Source organism: Bos taurus, chromosome 2 (assembly GCF_002263795.3).
Source record: "Bos taurus isolate L1 Dominette 01449 registration number 42190680 breed Hereford chromosome 2, ARS-UCD2.0, whole genome shotgun sequence".
In the NCBI taxonomy this organism is placed as follows: Eukaryota; Metazoa; Chordata; class Mammalia; order Artiodactyla; family Bovidae; genus Bos; species Bos taurus.
Window position 1 is genome coordinate 110,446,557 of NC_037329.1, and position 26,734 is coordinate 110,473,290.

Genomic DNA, 26,734 nt, shown 5'->3' on the forward strand with positions numbered 1-26,734 from the left:
AAGAAGCAGCACGGTGCCCAAGCAAGGAATAAGTGTTATGTCAACTAAAGAGGCTTAAAGGGGAAGAAAATGTGATCTAAACAAACCTCCCTGAGCAGACATCCTGCTGTAGGCTTCAATGGGAAACATTTGTTATGAAGTACTAAGAATTTGCATAATTTTGGGGAAGACTTTGTTTTCAAAGTAATTCTCTTTTTCACCTGCTTAGCCCTTTGCCGTGTATGGCTTTGGTTAAGTTTTGCTGATGGAGGCTCATGTTTAACCAACTGTTTTTAATTTACAAATTAAACTTGTCAGAAGTAGAAATCCTTCCCTTGGAACTCTTCCAATATGTCAAGAATTAATTCTAATGAAAACGGCATTGCCTAAATGCAGGATGGCCAGCCACTTATTTTATTTACACAAAGTCCTTCTCAGTTTCTTTGATAAAAGCAGCTAAATCTTTTTCCTCTTTCATGTTTTGTCAGCACTTGATTCCTTTTGTCCCTTGGCTATTTGCCTAGCTGTGGACAATAAGGCAGGAAGAATAGAAGCAGATTGTTGGAATGGCCCTCAATAAACCTAATTATGACATGTTGACTGCCCTCACCATGACACAGTCAAGGGACCCAGGCTTATTCAATTACCCTTGCCAGGTTTCTCTTTCAGACCTAAAGTTATCCTTTGACTGTTTGTATTTCTGAACAGTATTCATGTTCATTGTGAAAGAAAATCCCCTGGACTTTGAGGGGTTTTTAAGTTGATGCTGTTATTGTAGCTAATTTTTATTAACTGAATGATAACATGATAAAGAAATAGACTTTTGTTATGTAATAAGAACAAATCAGTGTGTGCTTAAAAGTTACACCTCTCTTTCCCTTCTCTTCCAGCCAGCCTGGCAGGACATGTAACCTGAATTAATAAACAAAATAATTTCTCCAACCTGCATGTCCCTTTCAACATGATACTGAGTTGAGCTCCACAGATCGGCACTGTTGCTTCAGAGAGTCTTCTTAACTTAAAAAATAATAATCACATAATTGGGGGTAGCTTGGAGTTCTGTTTTTTGTTTTTTTTTTAAAACCACCAAGAAGGTTCCTTGCCGTATTAACCCCAGAGAACATAAGTTCATTGGTACCTTTATGCCAACAGCAATTTCTTCAGCTGTTTGAGATAGACGGGATGCACAGTATTTAATTAAAACGCTGGCTGCTGGTTGGAGGAGCCCTTTCCTCCTCCGACAGATTGTTCAGAGATCATGCCAGTGGTTCCTGCAAAGCCAGTGTATAAAAGCTGCGTGTCAAGTGAACAAAAGAGTGAGAAAATGAAGGAATGCCAAAAATCAGCTCCTGATCCATCCTAGCTTTTAAGTCAACTAGGTCTGATAGAATCAATAGTCAATTGCATTTAAAGCTATAGGAAGCCTAGCAGGAGAGACTGTTTTGTAAGTCGCAGCATCTCTGGGTAATTTCTTTTTCTTTTTCCTTTCTGTTTTCTGTTGAGAAACTCATTGTTCTCTTTAAGTAATTTGACAGCTCTTGGGACTATAATAGAGTAAAAAAAAATTCAGCCACAATATAACAAAGTTGGTGCTATAATTTCTTGAATTTGTTCCTCAGTTCACTTTCCTCATTAAAAAATTCCCATCATTTGAGTAAAAGCAAATCTAAACTGTTTTCCATCCTGCAAGTGAATGTGGAGTTTGGTGGGGTTTTGTTTTTCACTTTCTAGGGAAATTATCTTTTTAATCTTAATGTGAGAAATCAACTTCAGGAAGGACTCTTCATTCTGTATATAAAGATACAAAATCCTTAGCCTCTGAAGAAGAAGTTTAAATATTCCTTTTACTTCCCTAGAACGTGTTCTCCTCTGTGGGTCCCTTTCCTTGCAAATAGCAACAGTTTCAATTTCTCCAAATCCTAAAGGGATATTTTTCCTCTAGAACATTCAAACGGAATTGTAGAACAGTCTTTATAAGTAGTATTAATATAAATACTTAATGTATATATTATATGGCCTATATATTTACTTTATAGAATGTCATCTTACTGTTTAGTTTTAGCATTTGTTGATTTCATTTTCTTTCATTCGTATACATTTGCATTCACATTGACTTTCAAGAATTGTCCTTCTGAACAATTACAAAAATGATCATAATGGTACTCTATCTATAAACAAATAGAAGCATGGAAAACATTAAAAAGTCTTACCACTAGAAAGTTGAGTGTCCTTCCAAAGTGTTCAAATTACTTTAATCAGCAAATGTAACCTCATGTATAAAGTTTTTAAAAGTCTGCTTTTGCTACTTTAGAGTGGAAATGTTATTAAAATATCCAAGATGTCTCAATATTTTAACCTGAAGCATATGTATTTTTGCATTCCCTAAAATGTTTTAATGTTTTTATATAGTTAAATAGAATAACAAGTCTTCTTAGAATCTCAACTAGCACTTCCCTAAGAAAACATGAAAAAAAAATAAGTACAAGAAATCAAATACTCAGATCGAATACTGCTCACCACCCCAAACCTGGCATTATAAATGCCTGCCGTTTTAAAAGTTATAGTTATCTGGCTATTCAAGCTATGTTAAACAAATGAATGCCATAACTCTCACAAATTCAACTTCTTCAAAGCTGATGGAACTCAATTCACGTGGCAGTGTAAGTCAGAAGTTTGCTTAGGGATACAGAAAAGGGAGTCAATAATTTGAATTGTTTTGATTTGTATGGAGTTACTCAACAAAAATTCTAATGTTGACTAAAAGTAGCTGAGATCAGATTTCCTCTTTAATCTATAGGTCAAGTAGTGACTTTCTCTCCTATCAAATAAAAATTTTAATTTGTGATTCAAAGTTCAAAATTGCAATACATTTGATCTGAGTACAGGATAATCACTAAGAAAAACAGAAACAAACTCTTTCATATGGTAAACAGTAGTACTTATTATTCTGAATGTATAAAGGGGTACAGTTTCTCTTCCTGATATTCTCATTTTATAATGTTCTGCTTCTATTTTTAAAGATTGGTAGATACGTTGTAGCGGTATTGGCTTACAAAATCTATTTGCTTAAGATAAAACTACAACAAAATTAGAGCCAAATATTTCAGAAACATAAGAAAAGTTATAAACGCAAATATTAGATTGGCTATTTTATATACTCTAAAAATTCCTCAAATAAAAAATGACTTTTCACAACACATTTTACATTGTTAATTTTATCATTTGGTCTTTGTAATTAAGGACTGTAGCATCTGAATGAACCATTGTCTATTTTCAGAATATATATTAAAAAGTTGATAAGTAGTATGTGTTGACTTCTGAAATAATTATCCTCCACAAAAATAAAAGTAAAAAAGTGACGGGGAAAAACTTATTGAAATCTTCCCTTGTTAGGCTAGGACAGCTTGCTCTGAATTGTTTTCAATGTAACAAAAAATACTTCTTACATCCTCTCCAAGTTTCTAAAACGCTTCATAGCAAAGTTCTCAAAAACTGATAAAAGTTTTTAGATGTGAATGATCTCCCATTTAATCTTGAGTTTCCTCACCAAATGTTTGGTATGGAAATTTTTAATTGATTCAAATATGATTTTTTAAATTTGTATGTGTATAGGCATGTATTATAACTCAGAAACAAAAAAACAAATCTTGTGAGAACTACGAGTGAGGAAGCTAATTTAAATTTAAGAAATGACAGCAGAATTCGATGAAGTGAACGCACCATTGTCTTGATTCTCTCCTCAAGCCCAGGCAGTTTCTAGCTTTGACCTCGTGGGCTGCCAGAAATCTGTGTCCCTCTCTGGGTGTTGGGGAAAATGTCGAGGCATAGATGATGTGAAAGAAGGAAAGTTACTGTCCTGTTTAAGCAACTCCAACTTAAAGCAAAGTTCTCTAACCAATACCCCCAAGCCTTTCCAGCCTCATCTGGAAGCTGCAGCTATGAGAGGAGGTCCAAGAAAGCAAGTGTTTCCCCACATGGGGAAAAGCCAGTGTGTCCACCTGCTGAACAGTACAGCAAGGCCCCACTGCCACTATCCTTTCCCTGAGACAGAAAACAGGCAGGAGCTACTCACCTTCTAAGACATTGAGGGCCCACAGGCCTCTCCATTCTTGCCCTGATTCCCTGACTGCCTGAGGCCCCACTGTTTCCTCAAACAGCTGCCCGGGCCTTCCCAAAGTCTATCAAGAGCTTCATGTGACCACAGCTGCCACAACCTGCCAGGCTGAGAAAGACCATCACCTTTACCTAGCCTATGCTTCCATCTTCAAGAGCAAGGGAGAATGAGGTCCAGAGAGGGAATACGACCTGTTCACAGTGATAGTTGTAAAGACCTAAAAGAAATATCTAAAAATTGTCAAATACACCTTAACAGCTGAGGGCACCAAGCCCCCACCCCATCAGAATTACAGTCATACCCACTGACCTGTATGCAGTGAGTGAATGGAGGTTCCTCCAGATTGATGGAGCTGGTGGTCTATGATCCCTCTAAGGGTCTCCACGCAAGGATTGAGAATACTGTACAGTAGAAGGGCCATGTGGGTGAATTCTCAGCACCTCTGGATTGCTAGACACAGACTTTGGCTCCATAAATAAACAAGGTAGGGCATAAGAAACAAGGAAACATCCTGGAAACTTTTAAAGTCAAAGATACAAGTGGAGGGTAACTGAGTATCAGAATTATTATTATCATCATTGCTTTGCTCTCAAACACAGCTGTGCCAGGCCTTTACTGTATGTACAGGCAGCCTCTACCTTTCCCACACTAAACTGAACAAGGACAAGGATAGATGCAGTTTCATGAGCCCCGAAGCTTTTATAATTCAGAGAGCCCCTGTAAGGAACACACACAGGTGAGGGGCTCTGGAACTGAAGGTTCATCAGCTCTGTGGCAAACCCACCTCTGCCCAGGACTCCTCTCTCATCCTCCACTTGAGAGGGCCTGGGAGAGACGGGGGCTGTTTCTAGGTGCTCGTATGCACTGTTGTTAATACTTGCAAAACATTAATCAAGTCTAAGTGTCAACTTTGGGGGCTCAGCAGTAAGCCAAGATCATCAGAGTCAACAAACTTAGCAGGATGTTCCTGAACCCCATATATCACAGGTGGACCAAATGCCAGGGGTCCCTCTGGGACCCTAGTGGCTTACATCCTCCAAAGCCACATGTTTCTGAGGCTCTCCAGAATGCCAGCACTGAGACTTTAGGAAACTCTTGCGTTCCGGAAGACTCCTGGAAGTGCTTCAGAGCACTTTCCAGAAGCTCTCCTAGCCAGTGGATCCATCATAAATGCCCCTTGGGCCCTACCTGTCTTGAGGAGGAGAACCTCACTTCCTCTGACCACTGACAATTATCCAGGCACCACTAGAAGCACGGATACCCAAATCAGATATCTGCTTCCTGGGAGGGTTGTGAGCACAGAGGCAGGATGGGCCCCAAAGTGCCCTCCCTGGCTCCAAGCCAGAACAGATGCTGTACGTCCTTCCTCTGGCCCTGCTTTTTGCCAGAAAGCCCAAAAGACACAAGCCAAGGCCTTGCCCTGGCATTCTGGATGTATCAGAAATCCACCTGCAGGGGAGAATGCTCTTGAGCCCCACCTGGCCCTGCCTCCCCCTGAGTACTCAGTGGGGTACCATGCCCTGGAAAACCAAACTCACCAGCAAAGAGCTTCCTCAGAGCAGAACTAATCCTGCCCATTCACAGTGAAGCTGGTATCTGCTGGAGTGTGACCTGAGGGGCATCAGAAACCTGCCCCTTGCCTCCACCAAAAAGCTGTCCTACATGGGTACCTGGAATTCTGCCACTGGAGGTTCATTCCTCTATGCCAGGAGACCAGCTCCCAGGGGCCTGTAGGTGTGTGTGGAATCAGGGTACACAAGCGGAGAGTAAACCAGGCACAAAGAAGCGGGATGGCAGGGAGACAGGAAAGGAGAGGGAACAGCAGCTAAGACTGACCTCCCCCTTGTTACCCAAGGTCAGCCCCTAAAGCCCTTTGTGAAGGGCAAGTGACAAAAACATTTTCAAGGAGTTTGGGAACAGAGGATTGAGGGCAGGGAGATTATCAAACGTCCCTGTAAAAAAACCCAAACTTGGGACTTCCCTGGTGGTCCAGTGGCTAAGACTCTGAATTCCCAATGCAGAGGATCCAGGTTTGTTCCCTGGTCAAGGAACTAGATTCCATATGCCACAACTAAGAAATGGTGCAGCCGAATAAATGATCTTAAAAAAAAAAAAACCAAACTTGTTCCACTAACATCACTTCTTATTAAACTATGGTCTGAGTGACCATCTTCTGAAGTTTTTCCAAAAGGATTTTCCAAGAACCAGAAATGTCAATGTGAAAGATAGTCAATGTCTTCCCAAATGAATTTAATTTGAGCTTTCTATTTCAAAAATAAATAAATAAAAAGGATTCATTTCAGGGGAAAAATCGTTACTTTTAAACGAGTAACATTAAATTACAGTAATTCAATAAAATGATGAAAGTTCGCCAACCAGCAAAATGAAGACCAAATTCAGCTCTCTATGTCATTTGTATTTTGTAATAAGGAAATTGTTCCTCTCCTTATCTGCCCAAGGTATCTGCTAGGACTCCACTGGGAATAAAAGCTTATGCAGTGGCTGTTGGTTTCAATTTTTCTAAAAAGACAAACCACATGACACAAAGGTGTGCCAGGGAATGAGTACTTGACCTGAACACGATGTGTTTGTTTCCACATCCATTTATTGAACCTCTGATGAAAACAAAATTAGGCAGCCTTCCCAGCTCCCAAAGAGTGTTATGCTCATGACGACCCAAGAAAACCCACTTTCCACAGGCAGGATGAAGGCAGAGATTAAGGCTCAAAAAATTCAGACAAAAGCCCAGGAGCTAAATCCAAAATAAGCCAGGGCTTGAGTTACCATCCAGGCCCTCTACCGGGAACTGATTCCCTGTAGAATGGGAGAAATTCCCCGAACCAGGCATCCCGCCTCACCCCTGCAATCTTAGCCAACCAGGTTCTTCACGAGGTTCTTCATCAGCCAGTTTCTGATCCGATGCTAAGTCCGCAGTCCTTCATTTCCTTTCTTCTTATACACAAAATTTCAGCGAGATTTCCGGGCTTGGCAGGGCTAGCCAGTCACCACAAGCAGACATTGGCTTCTAGTAAAAGACTACACAATTTGCTTTTCTACAGGCCCCTGATAAATACGTGTTGCGTGCACACGAGCCCCAGATGTGTCCTGTAGGAATAAAAGTTAGGGCAAATCTACTACCTGGAAAGTTTCCATCCTGGTTAGTTTCCCAAATCCTATTCAGCCCTGGAATCTTACAGGTTCCCCAGATGCATCGAGGAGACCCAGATGCACTGTGTAGCCAGAACGGCAGGTTCCCCGGATGCACTGTGAGGAGACCCGGATGCACTGTGTAGCCAGGACTGCAAGTTCCCAGGATGCACTGGGAGAGATCCCCATTTATCTGCTCAACCTCCTGACATGGGCTATCATTACCCTTTAGAAATAGTATGAGAGGCTGTAGTAAGTTCTAAACGTTATCAAAATATATCCAATAATTCCTGGCACTGAGATCCCAGTCACTTGGGATTCTTGCAATGGAAAGTTGAAGCGTTTCTCCAGATGAATTCATGGGTCTCCTTAAAAGTTATAAATCTAAAATTCAGAGGGGGCAGCTCTCGCAATGAAACCCCTGCTCCCTAATATTAAGCCAATTCCCCAGAGAAACCTCAGCCTGCTACCTTCTTCACCACTGTGATCAGAACAACGTGAGGATATGTGGAGAATCTAAAGTATGGTTACTCTGCTGACATGGACCCGAAAACCACTGATTTTATATGGTCTAAATTTCTGTTGAGAGCGTCACAGCAAGCTGACAAACAGGTCAACAATTTTCCTCGTTGGGATTAACCCTCCTAAGATCCTCCTTCCTACATGGAGGGCTGCATACTTTTGCAGGTAGTAATCAGATGTCACAAATTATGGGTCTGATTCAATCCAAATTATGCACAGAGCTGGGAGAGGGGAAAAAAGCTGCTTTTGATTCTTCTCAGCTCTTTGCAGATGCTCTAAATGCCAGGCCTGTTTACATCCCCAACTGACTCCTTTGGAGTTCCATAAGCCAGTTGGAGGGGAAGCAGGAAGAGAACCAAGGCATCCAGATAGCCGTTTCTATCCAAGCACAAATAAAAGCTCTAGCGTTAGGAAAACCCACTTTCCTGCCTCCTGTCTAGTAGAACACTGCTACATGCTGTGGGGCTGGCTGTAGGAACAGTCAAGAAAGAAGACCTGTGTTTGTTTCTGTTATTTTAAAAAACCGAATCAAGATTTTGATTTTCAAAAATAAATTCTGAACATTTAATTTGTTCTCCTGTTTCTGAAAGGCCCAGTCCTAAGAAGGAATGACTTGAAATATCGACCTTAAAATATTTATTGGCATTCACATCTCCAGCTTTCTCAGAGGGCTTTGGAGAGGGTTGTTTTTCTCATGTAGTTGGAGCACAGTTCTTTCTGGCTCATTCTGCAGATTCGAACTTCCAGCTTAGGTAAGCCAGGTACTCAGCAGCATCAACAACTGAATTCCTGAGCATCAAATTTAAGGGAAAATGGGCTGAAATGATTTGAGGGAGGCAAGGTATGTGCAAAAATATAAAAAGTCTTTTGTACCTAGAAGGGAATGGATACATACCCCCTTAAAAGTTCATAAAATTAAAAACTAGCCTTTACCAAACTCAAGAAAACCCTAGAGAATCAGGCCAGCACTTTTTCAAAAACGAGAAATAGAAGACTGCTTTATTATTCATAACCTGCTGTCTTACCAGTTCAAACCTAATTTGGTAACCCTGAGAGTCAACAATTTCTCTTGTAACTAAATAATCAGAATAAGTTGTCTTTGAATTGTTCTGAAAACTACCAATAATTTTTCCAGTAAAGAAAGAAAAATAAGTGCTTAACATATGTGTACTAGTTTCGATGGAGGCAAAGTGAAATAAACAGTAGATAAAAATAGAATAAAAAGAGGCACCAATAAGTCAAGGCAAAAACCTTTCCTTGGATTTAGAGAATGTTCCATTTGGAGAAATACCAAAATACTGGAGGAATTTCCAAGCAGAAATTTCAAAACCTATGTTCCTACCTACATACAGTGGTAGAAGCAAGCGTCTCGTACAAGGGGCCACAGGCAAACCTGCACACGCTCCATGTTGACTAAACATTCCTTCACCATTTGTTCTCAACGCAGAACCCAAATTCCACTAAAGCTGTCAAGATCACTAATGTCGTTCCCTTTTTCCCTACCATGGAGGAATTATTTTACAAATAAACTCACACATGTGCCAAATGGTGCTGTGGAATTGGAAACACTCTAAATGCTGGTAAATAAATCATTTGCCAACAGGATGGAATACTATGCAGCTATACAAACAGGCTGAGGAAACCCTCAGCCTCTGATGTGGAGTGATGGCAAAGATATATTCGAAGGTGGGGGAAAAAAAAAGCAAAGTGCAGAAAAGTTTCTACAGTGGGCTACCATTTGTGCAAACAAAGGAGGAGAGAATATTTTTAAGAGAGAAAGAAATACAATTGCTTGTTTATACAGGCTCTCTAGAAAGACAATCAAGTTACTGAGTGACTTGGGTGAGAGGAAACTTGTCCCTGTACACCCATTTCTATCTTTTGAATTATGTACAGAGTGAAGGGTTTACCCAGTCAAAAATAAATGTGATTTAAAAATCTGGGGACTTCCCTAGTAATCCAGTGGTTAAGATTTCATGCTCCCGATGCAGGGGGCAGAGGTTCGATTCCTGGTCGGGGAACAAAGATTCCACATGCCACGTGATGCAACCAAAAAATAAACAATTAAAAATTAAAATGCCATCTGACAAAGCATATATTTCACTTGAGTGTTCAGATGGACAAGAGGGCAATCCTTGGAATAAAAGATCGCTTCCCTTTTGAGGCTGAGCATTGGCCCCCATAATCCTGGAGTCCTCTTGCCTCTAAAAGCCTTCAGGGGGCCAGCACGGTCCAGAAGGAAGGCCCAGGGCTCGCCAGCGAATTTTTTATCAGTTCACTGGGGGCCGACTGGCCAAGGAGCCGGGCTGCCTGCTGAGACGCCTAAGCCGTGACAGCTGCATAAACTGGCGGTGCCCCAGCCTGACCTATTTCAGAGACAGGTCAGCCCAGTGCATGCGAGGATAAGAAAACAACCTTCCTTCTCTCCAGTGGCTGCATTGGCAAGCTGCTCCAGCGGGGGAACCATGGGGCAGGAGCTCTCCAGCCGCGCCCCTCATCCCAGTCTTACAAACCAGGCTACTTTCTTTTCACCCTCACATAGCACCTCAGTCACACAGAAGTCCCCAGCTTTGGGGACTAGACAGAGTACAACTGAATAGCGAGGTCACTGAAATGTATCGCCACCCCCTAGCTTAACAAATGCTATTTTGGAAAATTTCCTTAATATTTCTGAACTCAAATTTTAAAGGAGAGAGATTAAGAATCACGCAGAAAGCTTTAAGAATGCACACCATCTCACATGCGGAGCCATAAAGACATTTTAGAACAAGGAAGCAGGCTGAAGAAGGGACACGATAAGGAATTATACAAACACAAACAAAGGATTGTGCCAGGATTTCAGGAGTAAGAACGTATAGACGAGATCCATTTTCAAAATGCAATTTACTTGTCAGATTACTGGGGGGAGTGAGGGAAGACTTGTGCAAATACACAAAGAAAACAAAGTTTGATTTGGAAGAGTTTTCACCAACCAAGTTAGTCTAAGAGAGAAATAGAAAAAAGTAATTAAGAAATATCTTTGACATCCCAGCAAATGGTTTTTGAATTTTGTTATTTTTCATATCTATTAAATCAATACAGACTTTTCTATTAAAGAGTTTCTTATAAACTCAATTTTTTCTGACTCAGTGAAAGTGGATTTTGTGGTGTGCGTGAGTGTGTGCATGTATGTGTACTGGTCTTCATTGTTGCTCCTAAGCCTGAATTAAGCTTTTATCTGCCCTTGGGCAGAGCCCATCTGCCAGCAGACTAGTCACTTTCTGCAAGTTCAGAGTTTTTTTTCCCCTACAACATTTTGAGTTTTCCTATGAGCTAGGTATAACTTGCACCTTCTCGTTTCATTCTCATATCGCTCTGGGAAATTGGTACAGTATAATATGCCCCCATCTTACCAGGTGTCAAAACTGAAGTTCAAGGGATCACACCCAAAATGTGCTTGGTCTCAATTTTAGAGCAAAATTAGTGATGTAAGACAGACTACTTTTACCTTGGGTGCTATGCTCTTAAAGGCAAGCAAAGACATGATAAAGGACTTTGGGGTATGTTTAAGTCAGACAAGAAACACTCAATTGTATTAGTGAACCTCAGTTAGGAAACCAGCCAAGTGGGGATTCAGAAAGAAGGAACCTGTTGCTTTTTTATATAATAAAATGAATTGGACCAATTAATTTTCTTTAGTTCAGGTTAAGCTCAACCATGGTAATTGGGAGACACACACCCTGTGGCCAAGATTTTCTTAATCATGATAATATATTTGAATACTGGAAGAATTTTTTAATATGTGTTTGAAAATAGACTCTATGGGTCTATAATTGTTTAAAAATAAGATTTTTTTTTTCAAAAAAAGATAAACCCTATAAAAGAAACAAAAACTATGCTAATACCCCCAGACAATGCCTAAGTGCCTGTTGACTGGGTAAATTAATGCTTATATTAGGGCTTGCCAAAAAAAAAAAAAAGATATAAGTATGGTGGCTGTACTTCTCCTTTATCTGTGTACTTGTAAAAATCATAAGCCAGGCTTTCTGTTAAAAATGTAAATTTGTACATGACCATGTAAGCGTTGACTGTGAAAGTATACAAAAACCAATTCCATGTTGTAAGGTAACTTACACAAAGCCATTAACTTTCCTTTCTTAGCTATTCTATCCTAACATACTTATTGTTTCCATCTAATGACATAAGGCCAAGTACACTGAATTCTGCAGTTGTTTCCAGAAATATGCCTACCATCTGATTATAAAATCTTTTTAAATTTCCACTTAAGCCTCCTTAGCTGTACTATTTGAATTCCAATATGATCCTGAAAATTTTTAAGGCTGAAAGTCAGTGGTATTTCCTCTCCCCCAAACCTATGTTAGTCGGCCAAGAAGAGTCTCCCACTCTTGTCACAAAGCATTTTGATCAGCTATTTTAAAACAGATCTAATGGAATCAGATCCAGAATGAGTGGGAAATTGGTTCCCAAAATCAAAAGTTTATATTAATATACTATTGTAGATACAGTAAAGCTGGCCAAATAAAAGTACATAAGAATCAAGAAATCACTAAGTGAGTTGAAGGAGACAAACACGGCTGGTTTGCTATTGCCTGTCATGAGTTCCAATTTGTTTTACGGAGGAAGACTCGTTTCCCAGCCACAGCAGTAAAAACTCAGACTACCTACTTTGACCGAGTTGCTTCATCAGAGAGAAGGGGTTCTTTGTTGTTTGGGGTTTTTTTTTTTTTTTTTAACTTAAAATCCTGCAGCTAAAATTTAAATGTTATGAACTTTGTTATATACAACATCTAAGGTAAAACTCTTCCTCAGGAGTTTTTTTCTAGGACAAATGTACACCAAATCAAATTCTAAATTTTACACCATTATCCTTTATTAAGATGCAATTACTTCTTTAAAGTGAAGTGGCCATTGCCGTGGCAGAAATTATGTCAGTCTCCTTGGTCTTTATCAGGAAGGAAGAAAAACTGACTTTGACAATAAAAATTCATAAAGCCTTTTATTACTCAACTGTCTTCAACAACTATTTTCCATGGTTTTCATAATTCCCTTTGACAATGGTGAAACTTCTAACTCATCTGTCTTAAATAAAGGTTTTATAATCCTAACGGGCATTTTGATAACTGCATGTTCCAGATACAAACTGGAAAGTATATTCTGTTCAGTTGAGGGCATAATTCCATCACAGACAATCTGAGAGGATGCTTTCTTAGAAAAGAGACAACCCCATTCCCGCAAAAGTTCAACACTACTGGAGTTCAGCATTTGGCCCAATACCACAACATAAAGCTGAAAGCTGAACTGTGCCACTTTCCACGCAAGACTGGGACGAATGGGGTGAGGAAACCTTTCCCAGCAGAGTAGAGAATGGTCCTCTGTCGCCACTTTGGTGTGCATCTTCCAAGAGAATAGCAACTTCTGAAATTCCCTTTCACTTTCTTCAATCACAATTCTCCAGCTAAGGCAGCCAGCACTTTTCTATTTCAACAATAACATAAAATATTTTTTCTAACCTTATTGAGATATAATTAACATAAGCCCACTGTCAAAGTCAGTAATTCTGCCTTGGTACTGAGGTCAGGCTCCACTCAGAGTATGACTCTGTGTCCCCCTGGCAGTATATGAACACATAGCCTGATATCCAAGACAGGACAGTCACTTTCACTCCACATGTATGTGAAACATGAAATACACATATACGTGAAAAATGTAGCAAAGAATTCTCTAGCATTGCATCTGGATCCAGGACAAGGCAGTCATAATCAGTCTGCACTGACTCACATTTCCAGCTTAATCTATTTCAGGCAGTTGTCCCATTGCCCAATGATTGGGACTATTTCAAAGGACATTTGAGCACAGATAGATTATTAATTAATTGGGAATTATAACAGAAAATGTTAGAAAATACTCACTAATGATTCTGACTGTCAAGATTCATCTTGCTCAAGAGTGAATGACATAGTAAAATAAAATCAAATGAAATAAAAATAAGTCTCTAAGCACAATTATTTAGCAGAGAAATGAACAGAGAAAGGGCTTCAGAAAATCTCCCCCACAGGCAGATTCATGATGCTCAGTTGAATATTCAAAGCTGAATCTGGCATAAATTTCACAACCTCAGTTAGAGTGATTTGTTGGAATTTGCAAATTAAGCACAGAGATGGTATTTCCAAAAGAGCCTTTGCAGGAATTTTAGCTCTCATAATAAAAGAAAAATCTTTCCAAATATATTGAATTCTTAAACCAAAAAAAAAAAAAAAAAAGTCTAGCAGTTCATCGAAAAATCAACAGTCCAAAAAAGTCATAAAATTATTCAGGGAAATATTTTTCCTAGCATTCAACAGCAGTGCTGAGTATGAATTGGGAAGCTGTACTGTTACTTCAAATTCTGATGACTCTAGAAAGTGTAATCCACAGGACAAATAAACCTTTCTGTGTGTGTGTGCAACGGGGTATAGTTTACTGCCAGCATAATTCATAGTGACCGACTTATAAATAAACTCTAACGATGCACAAACTACACACACAAACAAACACATATCTGCTCCTACATTGTAGGAGGTTTAAAAATATACATGGGACTCATCTAACCATCCATAAACAGAAAAATTGTGGAAACATATGTAGGGAAATGCAGTTAATCTAACTCTCAGTTTCCTGTGTATTTAATTATTCCCCACCTAGTTTTACATAAAACTCTGACATCTTGCCTTTGCATCATTCCAGCTTGGAAAGCAACTTCAGTAAAACTTCCATATTTAGAAATTTAGTGGACACTGGGATCTTAGCTTCCATGCCTCCCACCACCTCCAGGCCAAGGAAAATCTATTTGATGATAAATTCACCATCTTAGCTTAAGTTTTAAACAAGAAATCACCATAGGATAATTACAAACACCCCATGAATCTCTTCTCTACAAACCTAGGACATGTAACTGGTTTCGGTTCCTATTTCTTAAAGAGAATTCGGTCAATCCTCCTTAGAGGTTTCAGAGGAAAAGGGGGATTTTCCAAGACAGATAAGTTGAAATGATCCCGCTTTGATCTCAGTGGTTAAGAATCCTTCACAATGGAAGATGGCCACTGAGAGGCCGCGATCCTGGCCTTTTAATGCGTAACAATGGTATCAACAAACAGCTACTTAATCAATATTTGGCCAGAGCTGCTGAAAACTTCCTTTTCAGATTTTAATTCCTTGTTGTAAAACAACCCCAGAGCAGCCAGTGAGATAAGGCATTAAACTGACTGCTTAATTGCCTTTTACTGTCTTGTTAGTTATATATGTACATTCTTAATGGTTCTTTAATCTTTATTTACCCGCATAAATAAATTACCTGGGGTGGGACCCCACCAAACAGAACCTCCTTTGCCCCCAAGCCTGGCGAAAGTCTCACCGTGTGTTTGTTGCTGTTGTTGAGGCTTTTAACATTTATTGACTATCTATGTACGTTAACATTTAACCTCGTGGTTACGAAGGATTTTTGTTGTTGTTCTCAAAATACAAAATACTCGTTAAAGTTGAACCTGAGTTCGGCGGCAACACTGCTATTCACCTGATGAATTTCCGCATATTCCACCCCTTGAACCCAGGCGCACTTGCTGGTTCCACCTCGCCGCGCGGATGGGTTTTATTGCACAGCCCTGGGGACTCCTAAATGACCCTTCAGTAATTATTACGCACTTGAAGCCCCAACGTCCCCGTTCCGGTGCTATCACCCAGCAAATCAAACTTCAAAATAAACATACAATTTCAAGCATTAATTAGAAAATCTGCATGTTTTCAATAAGGCTATAAAGTAAGCCGACAGCAGTCAACCAGACAAAACCAACCAGCGAAAAAGAAAGCTACAATCTGATCTTGGTTGCTTCCTTTCAAATCGGTCCAACGGGAAAATCGTTACCGTTACCTCTTCGAAAAGAACACAGCGTGCTGTTTCAATTTAACTCAAGTTCTGGTATTTCCCATAGATTTTTAAATGGGTGATATTTCTTTGTTGAGTATTTTAAGCGCTGCAGAAAACATGAAATTTACCCCCCAAAGACAAGAGACGACATTGGGGTCAAATTCGTGATTCTGACAAATGGAGACCGGGCTGTCCACTTTAATAAAGGTTCCGATGCCACAAACCTAAGATCTTATAGCTCATGATTTTAATCTGTGGGAAAGATTTTCCCCCTCCCCCCGCCCCGCCCTCGCCTGACCCCCGCCCTTTGCCTCGCGCCAAAAAGTCCTTCCCTGCTAACTGGTGGGGTGGTATAGAGGGGGAGAGACACGAAACTGCCTTCAGTTCCCCTCGATTTCAGTAGTGCTCCCGTTAATGATAAAATGTTCATGATCCCACAGGAAACGAAATCGTTCCAGAACCTTTAAAATGTCAGTACGTGTTTAATTGTTTTATCGTATGCCCGGCTGAAAAGATGACGTCGTCTTCGTTACTTTTAGAAAAACTCACAAGTTTGCAAACTTGAGGAAAGCTTTTGTCACTTTTACTTTCTCAAATCCAAAAAAAAAAAAAAACAAAAAAAACAGTGCTTTTCATAAATGTCAAATTGAAAGGGATCGATATAAAAGAAGGGTAAGCTCCAACCGACTATGCTTGGGTCTCTTGGCTCAAACTTTGAAATTGTTGCAAACCTCCCACGCTAGCTGGTGATTCTTAAAAAGGGTTAGGGTCCTATGAAAGTGTATCTCCAGCCCCAATCAAAACATCAATTTGGCAATCTGGCCTCTTTCCCCCTGCACCCCCGAGCTGCCACTTCAAAGCTGCTGCAACAAGTCAGTAATTGTAACTTTGCATCTAAATATTTAAGCGAGAGTCTTGCAGTCGCGTGTCCATTTACAGTCCTCATCTGTCCTCTAATTCCATTACGGCACAAAGCAAAAATGTTTCCCAAAACTCACAAACAGGAAAAGCGTCACCCTGCCGCTGGTGGAGGAGGAGGAGAAGGCTGGGGGGAGGAGCTGATGAAGGAGCAGTTTCTATTGATTAGTCACCGCTTTTGTGTTAAGGGCTTTCTTTAAAATAAGAGGGGAAAAAAAAAAATAGGGGGAGGTTGCAGAAATTTCACTAATGTGAGCCTCAGGCAAGGAAGGGGGAAAAAAGAGGAGAAGAAGGAGGGGGAGGCAGGCTGTGTCTAGATGAAAGTGAGAAGGACATAAAGGAGGCAATTGAGTCGGCTGCAGCCCGGCGAGCTAAGCTTCGAGCCGGCCAGAGCGCAGGGGAGGGGGCGGCGCGGCGCGGCGCTTTGGCTCAGGGCGCAAGAGTGGGGGCCGTGCCCATTGTGGCGGCGCCCGCGGGCCCGCTCCGCCGCGCCGGGGGAGGAACAGAGGCGCCCATTGAGTGGCCGCGGCGCGGGCCGTGCCCATAGCCCCCCGTTGCCGCGACCGGGGCTGGGTTTCTCCGGCTGCGCCCGGTCGGCTCTCGGTGCCGAGTGGGGAGGGGAAGGAAGGAGTGAAGAAGGTCCTGGGAAGGGTGGGGGATTCCTGGCCGCCCAACCCTCTCCTTCCACACTGGCAAAACAGCTGGAGGTGTAGATCCAAGGAGGGGCGCGCAGTCTGTTGCGTGCCAGGGCGCACGGGCCTGCGCGCACCGGGTCGGTCAGCCACGGTCGTCTTGGATGGGGCGAGGCACAAGGCAAAGTTGGGAAAGTGAATGGGGCCATCTAGAACGCGACCCTGGGGAGAAAAACGAGAGCTGTTCTGACCTCTTTCAGGGTGCCTCTCACCCTATGTCCTAGTCTCTGACAAGTAGAAAGATGCACCCGAGAAGAGCCAGTCAGCAACAGCCGGCAGGCCGAAAAGGAATCTGGAACCTTCAGAAAGCGCGCGCCGCCCTGCTCAGGACGCCCAAACGGCCTTCCTTAGGCCCGCCTGGGAGCTCAGACCCCTTTATCAACATTCATTCTATTTTCCAAGCCGGGAAGCCTGGGACTTTTGCTGCCCAAACGACCGGGAATCTTTTTTTTTTTTTTTTTTTTTTTTTTTGAGATTTCTAAACTTCCCTTCCAACTCCACTCCACTCTGTCCTTTCTCTGGGCCCTCTTGCCCTCCAGGGCTCATCTGGAAAAGGAGCTAGAGGCGCTGAAGAGACTGACGCTGCCTCTTGCTTGACAACCCCAAATTAAATTAGACTTCAGCCTCCGAGTTGTGTGTATGTGTGTGTTTTCAACGGTTCAGCCCCGCTGGGGAGAATACTCTGCTTTTAAAAATGGTAGCAATTGCCCTTGAATGGCAGCAGCCCCAGCTAGACAGCCCGAAAGACTAGAAACATTTTGTAGGTGAAATGGCCACTTTTTCCACGGCTGGAGAGTCCATAAAACTTCCTGGCGCAGCAGCTCTTGGGGCTCATTGAATAATTCATCCCTCATTGCAAGCCCATAATGTCTATTCTCAGCCCTTTGTGGGGCTGTTTTCTCTTCTTTTCTCCTTGAATTATAAAAAGGTTGCCTTCCTTTGTTCACATCAAGCTGCTGCGAGCGGGAGCTTTGTCTGGGCCGAGCTAAAGTGTGAGTTTCAATGGACTCTCCAGGCTTTGTCTCCCAAGTTCATCTCCAAGTGTAGATTGTGTAGAGAAGGCCTTCTTTGTAAAAGCTGGAAAAGTTGTACAAATGTTTGACCAGCTCATTTGGGGCATTTTGTCTCCTGGGCCCTCGGTTGCCAGTGCGGCGAGGGAGCGATGGAGCTGCGGCGCAGGCGCCTCCAGCAACAAGTAGCAAAGCCTGGCCACCTCCACCCTCCTTCCCAAGCCTCCCTCTGGGTTCAGTGCCTACAGGGGCCCATTGGGTTTGGGGTTGGCTGGCTTCTCACCTTCTTCCCTCCCCAGCACCTCCAATACAGCATCTAGACCAGGACTAAAAGCCAGGCATCCTCTCAGAGACCAGGGCAGAAAGGCACCCCTTCAAAAAGAAGGGCTTACACTGAGTCTGTGTGAGACCCCTGCTTCAAAGGAGGGAAGCCACAGGGTATGTGTCTTCTTCACTCAACCTGCCCTGGGTTTTTATGTCTTGATTGCCTGTGTGTGCCAGAGCACCTAGGCATCGGTTTAGCCCTACAAACTGTGGTTTGGATTTGTAACATCTAAGTCTGTGTCTCTTCGAGGTTGTGTACAGATTTCGTATTGATTTGTAAAGCTGTCGGCTCCGGAGGGCCAGGGGTCTGCGCTGGAGTTGAGCAATGAAAGTAAAAAAAGCGACCAGTTTCCCGAACCACAGTCCTACCCGGGACACCACTGGCGGAGGGCTCAGATCCAGTAAGTCGAAGTGGTTGACCGCTCCAAGCCCACCTGGAGAGCCGCCTGCCCTTCTAGGTCAACTCAAAAGTCCACTCAGCCTCAGAAGTCTCAGCCCCCAGCAAGGGAAGGCCATGCATGGGTGGGGACACCGGGCAACTCCTGACCCTTTGGGCCTTGGAAGAGGTGCAACCATCCCCCAGGCCAAAAGTGCTGAGAGGCAGAACTTCGGAGACTCTCCTTGTGCCAGGATCCCTTCCCAGTTCAACTCCCACAGGGTTGACTTTTTCCGTGGGGCTCTGAAGAAAACCCCAAGGCTACATGTAAGGCTCCACAGGGGAGGTTTTTCTCTTGAGGCTGACAGATTTGCCAAGGAGAAGACACCCCTGGGAAGAGAAAGTGCGCCCACATTGCGAACCCGAGAACCCAGAGCCCCTCGCTTGTAACCAAGATCTTAGGATTGTTTTTCTTCCCAGACACACACAGTTCAAACCCTACCGCACTTGAAAACCAATTTAAAACAAAGGAAAAACCACCGACGTACACATATACATTTATAAGGCAATCAGTGTGACGCAACTTTGAGAACCTACTGCCTTCAAGAGTTTTGAGTCTCTCTTCCTCTCCCCCGCCTACCCACCCCCTCAACCAAGGAAGCTCTTTGGAGACTCTGGGCCTTTCCTAAGGGCACAAAATGTTCCTTTAACCTCGGGAGGCTCAAAGACTGCCCTCCAGGCCCCAAACTGCTCAGATTCAGTCTTGCAAGCCTGCGGGCAAGAGGGTAGCCCCTCAGCCAGACCGCAATTTGTAGTTCTAGATTCCGAGGGACTGTGAGTGGTGCGGAACAAAGATTTATAAAACAGAAAAGAGAAAGAGAGAAAAGATTTTTGTATTCAATGAAAGTGCATCTCGGGTCTTTCTCTTCAATGCTCTTACCCGGGTGCAGTGGATACGAGTGAGGAGGGACCGTGACATGAGCCGGGGAGGCGCAGCCCGTAAACCTCCAAGGTCAGAGCGCGGAGTCCGAGAGGCGCTGGCCCGCAGGGCGCCGCTCAGCGCGCCGCCGCTTACCTCGCTCGCTCAGGATGCCGTCGATGCTGTGTTTCGCTTTCTTCTCACTCTCCTCTGCCTCCTTCCTCTCTAGGTCGGCCTCCTCCTCTTCGCCTTTCCCGAATTTACTCCTCAGGATGCGGCTGATGGAACTCACTGGGGGCGGAAGGAAGAAGGGGGCGCAAACGACTGAGATTTGCAGGATCGTGCTGGAAGGGGCTCCCCAGCCCCTAATCGGAGTGGGGGTGAAGAAGGCCTGCCCTGCACGGTTTGCTTCTGCCCCCTCCTGCATCTTTGGGCATCCTTGTCCTTCTACACCCCGCCTCACCCTCCCACTCAACTTGCCCCCACCCCACCCCCATTGTATGATCGTCTTCTAGGATCACGGAGACCGCAGCCTGGAGCTCACACCTCCGGGTTAGGGGCCGGGAACAGCCGTACCGGTCCTCTCTCCCCGGTAGGAAGCCTCCCTCCTGACTCCACAGACGGGTCTCTAGATCTCCAGTCTCAGAGAATTCTCCCGCCAGCCCACCCGGCACACCCCCACCCCAAGCTGAAGGCCTTGCGCCCCGCGGTTCGCGGTATGGCAGGAAGAAGGAGAGCGGCCCCATCCCCTGCAATTCGACTTTTTTCTTTTCTTTTGCGACCATAAAAGGTTTAAATTTCAACTGCAGAATCGTTTCCTATTGTAAAAATCAAAAGAAAATGCACTCTTCCCCGTTTATTTTTTCCAGATTCCAGTCTGGTAAACAAATCCATCCTCTGAAATATCTCGTTCTCGCAGGGGGGGAAAGGGAGTTTCCTTCTAATTAAAAACAAACCGTGCGCCCTCGCGCTTGCCCTGCTCTCGCCCCTATTCTTCCTTCGCCTCTCCCTGGCCGCCGGGGGCGCCGGATGGTCCCTGGGACTCTCCCGTAAAATAATCTCCCGGCCATTGCCGAAGCCTCCCCTCCCGTGCGCGCACGGAGAAGCCTCGGCTGGCGCGGCCCCATCTCCCTTCGGTTAGGGTTACCAAAACATTTGTTTCTCTTTAAAAGGGAACATCAATATTAATAAACGCTTGGCCTCCGCCTCGCGTTTCCTGCCCTGCCCCTTCGACAGAAACCCTCTTTGGGGAGCCCTGAGCGGCGATCTCTCAACCCCAGGACAAGCAGCTGATCACTACCTCCATAAAACGGCTAGTTCGTAAATATTTCAGAGCCCCTGGAGGGACCGCCTCCCGATCATCCAGATCGATCACTGGGGGTGGTTATGGTTCAGATGGCCCGCCCGCGTAATAGCGACTGACGCCTAGCCTTTGGAAGACGCAGATGAGCCTGGTACCTGAGGGTACGGTGTTTCGATCACAGACCGCGTCCTTGAGTAATTTGTCTCGAATTTCCCAGCTGAACATGCCGGGGTTCTCTCTTTTGTATTCCTCTATTTTCTTCTCCACGTCAGGCGTTGTCACCTGCTTTAAGAGAACCGGCAGACCGGCGTTGGTACCCAGTTCTCTGGGCCGGATGTGGCGGCCTCACCGCCTCCGGGCCTGGCGGGATGCTCCTTCTTGCGCCCCGTGGCAAGTTTCCCCTGGTTAGCAAAAGGACCCCAACTCTCTGAGCAGTGTACTTTAGAAAAGGGCAGAGAGAAAACCATCCCAACCCTCTCCTCCCCAGATCAGCTCTCACAGTTGGGATAAAATAAGAAGAGTTATGACCTCTTGGAAGGGGTGTACTTTCTGATCCGTGGGAATAAAGAAAGGCAACCCCTTATGCTGAATCAACACGAAAATGAAACTAAAAAAAGTAAGACTTGAAAGAGGAGCAGAAAAAATCAGGTTAGATCTGTAACTTGTGCCTTTTCAAAGGAACTCAAGGTTTTAGCTCAAGTGAAAAGCAAAATGAAACGCAAAAGTTGAGTGTCCATTAAAAATCAGAGTGGTAGCAAATATGATTAATCGGAAAGACCGGCTCTTTATTCCACCCCACCCCACCCCCCAAGAAAAAGAGTTTCCAGAGATTCTTAGAGAGGTTGCAAAGCGGGCTGGCATGCGAGGAAAGGCAGTTGTCTGGAAATTTTCAGTTTACCAGACCCCTCCTTTTGGTTTTGCCCTGTGGCAACCAGAAAATTATATTGGATTTTCCCCACATCCAGAAAAAAGGGCAGCTGTAGGCAATCCCCTCCCACTCAGCCATAGCCAGTGTGATTCTCTTTCCTTTTGTAAGGAGAACCAAAATAATTTGAGGATAGCACCAAACTGCCTTTTAAAAGCCAAGTCATCGGCTCATTACAAAGAAAGCAAATCACCCTAGCTTTTGATTCCTTGAAGACAATTTGGACTGGAGGCAATAGGGGAGAAGAGTTGGAAGTGAAACCATTCAAAAACCCAAAGTGGCTCCTTGGATTACATTTGGAATGGGCAATGTAGTCGCTGGGAGCTGGGGAGATACTTGGAGAAGAAACCAGCAACAGGTGAGCACGTACAGCTTGGACGCTTTGGGTGTCTGCCTATTAAAACAATTTGATGAGAATTTCAGGATTCTGAGGCATACAAAACAAAGGCTTTATCTCCTTTGCAAAAAGGCTAGAGTTTTTCCTTAGCATTTATCAAGGAGTACCAGCTCAAACAGCACTGTAGACCCTTCTCTTCACCACCACCACCCTCCCCAACACGCACACACATACACACACCTTCCCAGACTTGGAAAAAAACACCTCAGAAAGTCCCAGCTGGCAGTCCTTTCCCGCTGCCCACTCTGCCCTAACTTCAGACAGGAGGCCCCCAGGGCCAGGCCTGCGAGCTCACCTTGGGCTTGCTGCCACCAATGGCACCAGGGCGGATGGAGCCAGTCTCCTGATACCTGCAAAGGATCTTAGAGACGCAGCCATGGGACACACGCAGCTGGCGGGAGATGACGCAGGGCCGGATGCCATGGTGGGCCATCTCCACGATCTTGTGGCGGATGTGGTTGGGTAGTGGCCTGCCGTTGATAAAAACACCTCCAAGCTGGTTGACCCGGCCCTGGCCGAGGGGAGTGGACACTGGGAACAGAAGTCAAGAAGAGAGACAAATGGAAGATCATTTGGGGAGAGAGGAGAGCAGCCCAAAAGATGAACCCCAATTTCACACTCTTCTGGCCAATCGGTATGTTACAGCCTTAGCACTGAAATTGCTCCATTCGGGCTCCCAACCTGAGACCCTACTTTAACCACACTTGTTCAAACTATTAAGCAATTCAAGGGCACATAATCTTGTGTGAAAGGAGCAACCAGGGCAAAATAAACTCGCTATAGTGAACCTGTCTTCCCTTTGGACCCAAGAAAGGGGACAATTTGCAGGGGCAAGGGGTGGGGTGGGGAGACCTAGAGGCTGGTGAAAGAACAGCCTCCCTGCAGAGAGAAGTTCACCCAGGCCTTCTGCGGCTGGCATTAAACCCTGTCTAACTGGGGGGCTTTCTTTCTAAGAAACTTGGAAGAGTTGATAACCCTTTGGGTTTTGGGCTAGGAGTACTGCAGCCAAAGGTCAAAGAGGGTACTGAAAGCAAGCCGCAGGTGTCATCGTGAGTCACCTGTTACACCTCGGGCCAGAGACAACAGTCCAGTCTGCTCACAGGCCCCTCGCCTCCGCTGGTGCTCTGATTATTATTAATAATACATACTATTTCAGACTGAGGGCCAAGCCCAGGCACCGGCAGGGTCAGCAACCCGGCTCGGGCGACCGAACCTGGCAAACTGTCTAGAAAATCCGAAAAATGATTTGCAAGGTCTCCTGCCTCCCTGGAGTCCAGAACCTTCACTCTAACTGAAAGACAGTCCCCCAAATGGATTGTGGAAACTTCCAGATGAAGCTGGAGATAAATGGGGCCCTAATTAAGGAATCAATAAATACTAAGAATTCCCCAGCACGATTCTGCACGGGCATGCGCCACCACAACTTTGCACCCCCTAAGAAAATCCTTCCAGAATTAACAAGAGTTTAGCGAATACAGGAACAGCCGGGGTAGTTTTGAGATGCCTTCGGGGGCACAAAGTGCTGAGAAGTTGCTTGCTGGTGCTCAAAAGCCGGTTGATCCCTGCCCCACCAAGGCATTTCCAAAACAACAGGGGAAAGCATACCCGCCCAGGAGCAGGCCTGGCCACCAAGCTCCGGCAGGAGTTACAGAGAAAAAGGACGCTTCGTTTACCCAGAGAAACTCGAGAGGGGACCTCGCCCAACTGTTCCCTCCTGATATGGGGGTACCCCGGGAATGCGCTCCTGGACGCGCCGAAGGAGCCCGTGGAGACCCCGGCTGGGTGGAGCAGCCTGGCCGCGGATCCACGATCTGGGCGGCGCTGAGGCCCTTTCTTACCTTCCAGCGGGAACCCGCTGCGCGGGTAGTTCTGTCCCGGGCCCGGCCGCATCATCCTGGGCACAGCTCCGGCCAGTGTGGTCATCCTGGGGGCAGCTTCGCTTGGAAATTATATCCAGGTGAAGGCGAAATAGATGATACAGGCGCTGGTGACCCCAGGCAGCTCCCCCGAGCGTGGAGAGTCCCTCCCCAAAAAGGCTGGAGAGAAAGGAGGGACCCGGGAAAGGGGAGCTGCTCGCTCTTAGTCCAAAGAGAGGCTCGAGGTGGAACCGGGGGAAGGGGGTGGGCAGGGAGGCCCCGGAGTCCAGGATCCCGAGCCCAGGGCGGAAAAGTTTGGTGCGAGTCTGGGCCGGCGGCCCCGCGGCTAGGAGCGCTGGGGAGGGGTCTCGGAGTTCGGCAACGAGCCGGGGAGGGGGGATGGGGGCGGGAGCGTGGCCGGCCTGAGTCTCCTCCCGTCGTGACACCGAGTGCGGGGATCTGGGCTCGGGAGCATTTATTAGTTCTTTCACCCAAAGCTTGGTCAGGAGCCCTGAGCTGCGATTGGCCGACGGGGAGACCGTCCCGGGTGGCGGAGATACGCGCTGATTGGGCGACAGCGGCCACTTTCTCTTCCCATCCCCGGCGGTGCCCAAGCCTCGACCGGCCCAGAGAGGGACCCGCGCTGCGCCTCTAACCTGGGGAAAGAAGGGTAGACCCACGGAAACCCGGAGAGACAGTACCGAGGCGATGCCGAGACTGAACAGGGATCCGTGCCTCTCTGTCACTCCATGTATGTCTCTCTCCTTGACTTTCTGTTTCTCTGTCTCCTCATCTCTGTGTATCTCTGTATGTCTTTCTCTCTGACTCGTCCTCTCATTCTGTCTCTCTGTGTGTCTCTATGTCTCTGTTTTTCTACCTGTGGCTCTCCCTCTCGCCCATTCTTCTTGGCTTACTGCCAATGAAGGGGGCGCAGTTCCAAGAAGAAGGCATTGGAGCCCCCAGACCTCTTTAGTCTTCCTTCCTCTGGCCCATGCCCCTCGGCCTAGGCTTATTATGAGGGTCTTCCCTATGGGGTTCCTCCCAGAAAGAGCCCAGGATGTGCTGATAAGTTCTTTTGTCTTCACCGTCTGGCAGCCAGGACACTGAAGCTTACTTAGGTAGTGGCCGGAGGCCCCAGTCCTGGTTACCCGAAGCCTGGGAAGAGGAAAGAAAGAAAATTATCTCCTCTTCTTGATTAAAAATACCCTCTCTCAGAAGCCCCAGCTCTAAATCTAGAGGTACAGATCCCCCAATGCTTCGGCAGAGATTCATCTATATGTTAAAGTTTTGCCCGGCTGCAGCGTTTGTTCTCAGGAATTTATTATGGTATTCAGACTAAACTGCTGGAAAAATAAAAGGAGCAAAGTCTTGGCTAGGAGCTGAAGTGTCCCCAGCAGGATATGACGCCAGGAGTGTTGTAAAGACTGTCTGTCCTTAGAGAAGGTGCTATTGTGCATAGGCTTTTATTTATAACTTGGTAAGTGCCAGCGAACTCGCCTCCTTCACACCCCCGAGTGCCAGCCCCGCACTCTGCACTGCGCTTTATTCGCTCGAGTCTATTCAGAGACTGTCACTCTGGGCCTGCGAGGTATTCAGGGCCTTAATCAATCAAAAGGATGAGAATCGGGCAGGTTTTTCCCTTTGAAATAAAGGAAACAATGACTTCTGGGCTTCAAGTTCCCCCTTTTCCTTTTACGATTTTTGAATTTTTTCTGTGTTGGAGTTCTCCACCCTCTCTCGTCCTTTTCCCCCTCAACTCATTTGACAGTTTTTACGTGAACTCAGCCCCCCCAACCCCAACTCTCCACCCCCTAATTAAGTCAAACTAAGAAGGCAAGATGGGGGGTTGGGGGGAATATAGCTGCTCAACTGTGTGGGAGCTGGCTTTTTAAAACTCCACTCGCAAGTGGGAAAAGTAGGCAGCTTTCATCTCACCCCAAAGTCAAAAGGGTTGTTTGACCCTCTGAGCAATGGGAGATGGGCAATGGAGACACCAGAAAAAATCTGGACACCCCCTCACCCACCCAAGGGGGGAGGCCCTGTGCACTCACACTACTCTGGAGGGATGCTGCTTAGCACGCAGTCCTGTTTAACTTGGTTTTACACAAAATGATTCAGTTTGTCAGGGGGAAACATTCTCATTTCCTTCTTGCACACCTAAGGGCCACCAAAGCCTGTGTCTTGTTTCCTATGCTACTTCTCAAGAGCTGGGCTTTTTCCAAGTTTTCTGCCACTAAAGTTTGAGCAGTGCAGCCAGAGCACCTTCTAGGGTCCCTGGTTCTTGTTGGAGGAGGGAGGTACCCAAATGCAAACTCAACTCGCAGTTAAAAGGAACCCAGGAACCACTCCCCA

General features: G+C 45.1%; 1 protein-coding gene across 2 annotated transcripts in view; it reads right to left on the reverse strand.

Moving 5' to 3' along the window:
- Positions 1-24,795, reverse strand: part of PAX3 (paired box 3) — a 101,800-nt gene extending 77,005 nt beyond the window's left edge. Inside the window, exons 1-4 of one of the 2 annotated variants that reach the window (XM_059876267.1) lie at positions 24,365-24,795; positions 22,822-23,057; positions 21,360-21,486; positions 20,058-20,192 (exon numbers count right to left, since the gene is read on the reverse strand). In XM_059876267.1, coding sequence (XP_059732250.1) covers positions 20,058-20,192; positions 21,360-21,486; positions 22,822-23,057; positions 24,365-24,449 — 583 coding nt within the window. In that variant the 5' untranslated portion in view covers positions 24,450-24,795. Of the gene's footprint in view, positions 1-20,057; positions 20,193-21,359; positions 21,490-22,821; positions 23,058-24,364 lie in introns of both variants that reach the window. The other variant, NM_001206818.2, reaches the window with a different exon arrangement.
- Positions 24,796-26,734: the final 1,939 nt, after the last annotated feature.